Source organism: Temnothorax curvispinosus, unplaced genomic scaffold, assembly GCF_003070985.1.
Source record: "Temnothorax curvispinosus isolate PA1 unplaced genomic scaffold, ASM307098v1 QBEX01003352.1, whole genome shotgun sequence".
In the NCBI taxonomy this organism is placed as follows: domain Eukaryota; kingdom Metazoa; phylum Arthropoda; class Insecta; order Hymenoptera; family Formicidae; genus Temnothorax; species Temnothorax curvispinosus.
This window is the reverse complement of record NW_020213132.1, coordinates 2,782-9,912: the sequence shown is the minus strand read 5'-3', so window position 1 is coordinate 9,912 and position 7,131 is coordinate 2,782. Positions and strand designations below refer to the sequence as shown.

Below are 7,131 nucleotides of genomic sequence, written 5' to 3'. Positions count from 1 at the left end.
AAAATGATCTTCGCAAATGTACATATTCCGGCAATTAATAGTGATATCGATGCCACAAATCATTTTCCATTTCGTAGAAATGTCAGAATTTTTTGGAAACCTATAAAAGCGTTTATTTATGACTGTATTGGCTTCACCTTTCGACCTATGATAGCTGTTGGCACAATTGGGAAATTTGCAAGAATATTTCTTTCGCGAAGGCATCGTATACAACAGTTTACAAAGTAAATGAAATTTGAACTGAAAAAAGTTGATTATAAATAAAATCACATACATTTACAAGTTATGTATAACATGTAATAATACATGTAATACATTGTGTATTATAAAACTAGTGCGGACTCCATCCTTAAAGGGGAATAGTACCAGCACCCACTGGCTAATGTTACACAAACTGCACCGGTACGGACTCCGTCACCCGCGGATGACGGTCCCAGCACCTACCGGTGTAGCCAGAGCGGACTCTATTACCGAAATCGGAAATAGTCCCAGCACCCACTGGCTAATGTTACACAAACTGCACCAGTACGGACTCCGTCACCCGCAGATGACGGTCCCAGCACCTACCGGTGTAGCCAGAGCGGACTCTATTCCCCAAATCAGATGGTCCCAGCACCCACCAGCATACATAATGTATAACATGTAATAATACACAAGGAGAAATTATCTTGCAAATAACCTAAATATGTGCACGCATCACGCATAAGGAATCATATAATCGTCGAATCCTACCTACGCGAGTATGTTACATAATATCACATACTTTTTTTACGACTGGACTGCACATTTTGTCTTCTCGCTTATCAGTGCATTATTGGTGGGCCTCCCGTTATTTCCTCTTGTTCCTCAAATTCCTTCGAGCAAATGTATCATTTTTAATATCAGCAGCAGTCTGTAATGATACAATTACATTCACACGTTAAATATTGCCAATTTTAAAAATTATAGATTAAAATAAAAAAATAAAAAATTAGGCAAATTTAACAAAGAAAATTTACCTTCGACATCACACTGTTGTGCCACTGTACGGATAAGACAAGTGTCCTCCCTTCCTGTGACAGTTGGGTACATTCGTCCGAACACGTGCATTAGCAGCGAAATCTGTCCTTCGCAAGGTTATCTCTCGTACGAAGGCGAATCTCAGAAATCTCAGAACACGTGCAGCAGCGGTCTCACGAAATCTGTCCTTCGCCAAGTTACCTCTCGTACGAGGGCGAATCTCACAATTCACAACACGTGTAGCAGCGGTCTCACGAAATCTGTCCTTCGCCAGGGTATCTCTCTACGAGGACGAACATGTGCAGCAGCAAACGCGAGATTATCTCGGAGGAATATTAAGAACGTCGTCATCTGTGGTCGTCACTCGGGATCCGCGTTTTTGACCATTTTCACGATTCACACTCAACATTAGAACAACGACTTCAGTAGTTTCACTTTTCTTTTCGACTTCGTGCCCGATCGACAGTCTTCGGCTTGCCTCGGCTCCCCATTCCTGCCTGGCCCTGCCGCCATTACGTTTCTCCCCTTCTCCTATTACTTTCACCCCCGTGGGAGGGTGTCCGCGTCCCGATCACCACCCAAATAAAGTATCTGGGGGTGTGGCTGGGCGGCACTGGCAGTTTTGGCGAGCACGTTGCCCGCACGATACCCAGGGCCCAGGCCATGTAGTGCGGGAGCCCACCGCAAAAATTTGGATCAATCGCTTTTATGACAAATTTTTACTCGAAACAGTGGGTAATATACCGCACAATACTAATTGCTTGTCAGCCAAAGTCGTACCCCCTGCTTTATATCTTATAACAAATTGTTAACAAATAAAATTGAGGTACTTCACTCATTGCTTTTATGAAAATTTTCTGTTTTAATAGATAGGGGGCAATAAAATAGACTTTCCAATACCCGGCTGCCACCCCTCATCCCCTGCTTTAAGGGTGGCTGCCAATGTCCAATATGACAATATTGATTAACTAACCTACACCTATCACTTTTATGGACGAATGACATATCGTTAGAAAGCTCGTCAAATTTCTTTCAAAATAATACCCGGCTGCCGCACCTTCGCCCCTGTGGAGGTGAGGCTGCCGAGGTTTTAACTCGCTGCGCGAGTCCATTCGAAAACGCAGTTTGAAATGCGCGCTCTAGACAAGGACAAAGCGATGTGTTCCCATTTGTTCTCCAAATGTTATTATTCTCCTGAATGTCACATTGTTACAATGGCAGAGTAGGTAAGAATTTGTGTTGTTTATATATTTTATATCACACGTGCGTGGAAAGTGGCCCATTACGCGCGCGCCATCTGTGTGACAAATAGCCAATTCCATACACGAGTCAAAACAATGCGGTAATGTAACATTACCGCACTGTTTCTTCGAAACTGTGCGGTAATGTAAACATTACCGCACTGTTTTGACTCGTGTATGGAATCGGCCATCCGTCGCACAGATGACGCGCGCGCTATAATGAGCCACTTGCCACGCACTTTGTAATATAAAATAGGGTGTGTAACACGTGCGGGATGAGAATTGGACACTCGTGCGGGTGATCGCACTCGCCTTCGGCTCGTGCGTCCACTCCGCACTCGTGTCCAATTCTCAACTTCCCGCACTTGTTACACAAATAACTATTTCGACATTCATTGAGTGTAGTAGTCAAAATGTATGATCTTATTATCGAGTCGAGTTTTAAGTCTGTTTTTAATCTTTTATGGAGTGTAAAGAAAGCGTAATTAGAATTTTCGAAAAGTTGTACTATCGAGTCGCATCTGTGTAATCATTTACGTAAATATGAATAACACAGTTATTGATCTGTAATTATCATAAGTAAAAGATCCTAAAAAATTTAGTTGTAGGCAAAGGATAGATGTCATGTTTAACTAATTAGACATATTTATACTCACTTTGCCGTATGATTCTTAAGTGAGGGGTTATTTCAGCAAAGCTTTCGTGGAGGTGAAGAAATAAAGGTTTTTCGTAGTTTACTAATGTATTTATGGGCGCTGCTACTTTCCTCCAGAGCGGTAATCTACCTTAGTCAGCTATGCTTATTCTAACTTAGTCAGCTACTGGGGTGCGTGTGTAGGAATCGCCCAGGTTAGGTGAATCGCAAAGGAGGGAAAAGAAATGTAGGAGACACAGAATATATGTTTATAAACTATATTTACACCTTATTTACATTTTCGATTGCTATCGAGATGCCTCGCCTTGACTTGCTGTCCCCCCCGTTGCTTCGTTTGTGTTGAGGCGTCGGCCTTCGTGGCCTCTGGGTCCGTCTGAGTTCCGACGGTGACCGAAGCTGGATCGTCCTTCATCGTCGGCTCTGCATCGGTGATCGTAGAGGCGTCGCGCGTCTGCCTCTTTTTGCCGGGGCCCAGGCCCTTGTCCGGGTTGACCTTTACGCGTTTCGGGGGTTCGACGAGTTCAGCGGCGTCTGCGGCCGCGGTCGTGCTAGGCACGCTTGTCACTCTGGACGAGTACGAAGATAGCGACACGTTCCTTTTCCGGTATGGGATGGCCTGTAAAGGCATCGGCAGGGTCCGCCGTCGCCGAGTAGGATCATCGTCCTTCTTCTTGAATCGCTCTTCGAACAAACGCGGCGTCTTGCCTTCCGTCTCTTTACTGTCGTGCGTACTAGGTTCCAGGATGCAAATCTGTATCGCGTGACGGACCGGAGCGTTGTGTCGTGGACGCGGTATCGTGAAGTGGTATGCGCGAGATGTAGAGACGACGTGCTGTTATTGACTGGCGTCTCGCGCCTCGTGTCAGGCGTCCGCGCGCCGCGATTGGCTGGGCGACTTGCGCCTTGTAGGCGACTAGCGCCGTTGTAGTTGACCGCGCATCGAGGAAGCGTCTGGTGCTGTCGGCGACTCGCGCCGTAATGGGCGACCGAGCGCCGTGGTTGGCCGGGTGACTCGCGCCTCGTAGGCGACTCGCGCCGAGGAAGCGGCTCGCGCTGTAGGCGACCGGCGCCGTGGAAACGACTCGTGCTGTACCGGCGACCGGCGCCGAGAGAGCGACTAGCGCTGTGTAGGCGACCAGCGCCGAGGAAGCGACTCGCGCTGTGTAAGCGACTGGCGCCGTGAGCAGACGTCTTGCGCCGGGAGAGCGGCTAGCGCTTGGGTAGGCTGCAGCGTCTGGGCGCTCTATGCCATCGGCGACTTGCGCCGGGAAGAATTGCTCGAGCCCGTAGGGGGTCTCCCTTTATACTCGTCGGTGCAAAACTTTGAACTCGCGAAGCTGCCCCGGCGATGCGACGCCTGGCGGCGTTGCTGCAAACTGCCGGTATTGCAGGCATCGCGCAGGGATGTATCGTTGGTGGCGTGGACCGCCACAGTATTTATTTATATATTACAAAATCATTGAGAAGAAGTATTAATTAACAATATGCTGTGTTGCAATAGCCATGTGAAACTTGAATGAAAAAAACAGCAATAACAGACATTTGCAAGAAGATGGAAAATTATTCATCGTAAAATTCGTCAGACTCATCTCCCGAAAAATCTACATCAAAATCAAGGTCATCGGTTGTTTCCTTTTCTACAGTTTCGTTAGTATCGTTCATCATTTCCTCTGAACTTGAATCATTTCTGGCATCTTCCTGCAAAATTTCAGTTATTGTCGAAGGTAAAGCGTCCCCAATGAACCACGTCGGTTTCAAACTAGTGTTGTCGCCAGAATGCTCTACAAACCATCCACAATCTTCATCACGTAATTTGACGCAACGAGATTCAGTGGCATTGCGCCACATTGAATTGATGTAGATGGTTCGTAACATTTTTTGTTTAAGAGACTTCCAACAAGGCGGAATAAGAGTCGATTCAAAACTCTTTACTTTAGTCGCAAATTTTTTCTCGTTCTTAGAACTCGCATATGTTTTGTCAAAGATCCGAAATCTTGCTTCATTGACACACGTGCAATTTTTTACGCTGTAAATCAAACATGTAAATTCTTGAACGGAATCAATTTTCTCTTCGTCAAATATATTTGAAGGATCAGCAATGAGAAACCACGACAAAATCGAAAAATTGGCACGTAAGCACGCGAGGCAGTGACAATTGCTAAAAAATATATATGGTATGTATCAGTCGTACGCACACATAAACGACAGACGCACGACATTCTGTCCTTGTCTAGAGCGCGCATTTCAAACTGCGTTTTCGAATGGACTTGCGCAGCGAGTTAAAACCTCGGCAGCCTCACCTCCACAGGGGCGAAGGTGCGGCAACCGGGTATTATTTTGAAGGAAATTTGACGAGCTTTCCAACGATATGTCATTCGTCCATAAAAGTGATAGGTGTAGGTTAGTTAATCAATATTGTCATATTGGACATCGGCAGCCACCCTTAAAGCAGGGGATGAGGGGTGGCAGCCGGGTATTGGAAGGTCCATTTTATTGCCCCTTATCTATTGAAACAGAAAATTTTCATAAAAACAATGAGTGAAATACCTCACACAATTTCATTTGTTAACAATTTGTTATAAGATATAAAACAGGGGGTACGATTTTGGCTGACAAGTAATTAGTATTGTGCGGTATATTACCCACTGTTTCGAGTAAAAATTTGTCATAAAAGCGATTGACCCAAATATTTGCGGTGGGCTCCCGGACTAATGGCAAATGGCCTGACCAGATTATTACCGAATCTGGGTGGTCCCGGCGGGCACGTGCGTCGCCTTTACGCGACGACGGTCCACTCCGTACTACTGTACGGAGCGCCTGTATGGGCGGAGAGGGTGGAGGAAAACCCTACCCTCTGCAGGCGGCTCGTGGCTGTCCAAAGACACATTGTGAACCGGGCAGCCCGTGCATATCGGACCGTCTCGCACGTGGGGGTGACAGTCCTCGCCGGTATCCTGCCGATAGACCTCCTCGCCATAAGTCAGGCGAGGACCTATCGGCGACTAAAGGAACTTGAGGCCAAAATAGGCCTCATTTTGCCCAGAGCGAGGGCTACGCTAAAACTGCAAAAGAGGGAGATTCTCCTTCAAGAGTGGGAGGACAAGCTGTCCGATCCACGGCTCGTTTCTGGAAGGAGGATACGTGAGGCCGTTCAGCCAGTCCTGCGGGACTGGATCGCCAAGAAGGGGCGCGGACTTACGTTTCATGTGGCGCAGGTGCTCTCGGGACATGGATCCTTCGGGGAGTACCTGTGTCGTATTGGGAGGGAGCGCACCACCGGCTGCCACCACTGCCCGGAGCAAGTAAACTCGGCGCAACATACCCTAGTTTTGCCCGGCGTGGAAAGAGGAGCGCCGAGTCCTCCGGGCGGAGATTGGGGATGACCTCTCCCTCTCGGCCGTCTTTTTGGCGGCGGTCGGAGTTCAGGGGGAGGTCAAATTGAAAGCGTTCACCTCCTTCTGTGGCCGAGTCATGGCGCAGAAGAAGGCGGCGGAACGCGTCAGAGAGGGGGTAGCCGGACTCCCTTCCTTTGACAGTAAGGATAGCGGCGGCGGTGGACAACCACCATCGCCGCCGCCGTCATAACCGCGGAAAAATCTTCACCGTGGCGGTGACGGCAATGCGGGGGCTAGGAGATATCGGTCGTCTCCGCCGGCGCGTCCGCGTTGCGGCGCGTGGGCGGTGGCGCTTCCTCCTCCGCTGCCGTCTCCCGCCCTAATACAGGCGCGAGAGTGGACGGTAGTAGTGACGACGAGGGGCCGCGGCGGCCGCGCAATCATGGTCGTCGCCCCCCTGTCGAGTCCTTCTCCTCCCCTCCGGAGGGGGAAGATAAATGACAATGGGGAGCGGGGACGGGTATCCGCCGATAGGGACGTCGTGGGTTTGGCTGCGGGTTTTTCAAGGCCCGCCCTTCAACCCCCTTCTTGGCGATGGGAGTTACCGGGTGGCTCTGCCCCCCTGCCTCCCCTAAGATGACGCTTGCTCCAAGGGGTAAGCATCGGAACCGCGACGAATTGGTTGCTCCACGTTAGTGGGCAATCGGTCGGGGTGCAGGCGTATGGGCGGGGTAACCATGCGCCCGCTGTAAAAGACCCCGTTACGAGAAGTAACGGGTTGGGGTTAATGCCCCCCAACCCGCCACGAAGAGATTAGACAGGCGATGGCCCAAGGGCCATGGGAGGATTATACCTCCAGAGACAGACGCCTAGCTACAGGCGCGGCGTGGAGGGGGTGGCG

General features: G+C 49.1%; 1 protein-coding gene across 1 annotated transcript; it reads left to right on the top strand.

Annotated features, from left to right (window-relative positions):
* The first annotated feature begins 5,606 nt into the window (after window positions 1-5,606).
* Window positions 5,607-6,278, top strand: LOC112452403. Its single transcript, XM_025012599.1, has one exon. The coding sequence runs from the start codon at window positions 5,607-5,609 to the stop codon at window positions 6,276-6,278; it is 672 nt and encodes a 223-aa protein (XP_024868367.1).
* Window positions 6,279-7,131: the final 853 nt, after the last annotated feature.

Bases quoted from the DNA above. Each gene is read 5' to 3' on its own strand.
- LOC112452403 (XM_025012599.1), top strand. From the start codon at position 5,607: ATGGCAAATGGCCTGACCAGATTATTACCGAATCTGGGTGGTCCCGGC.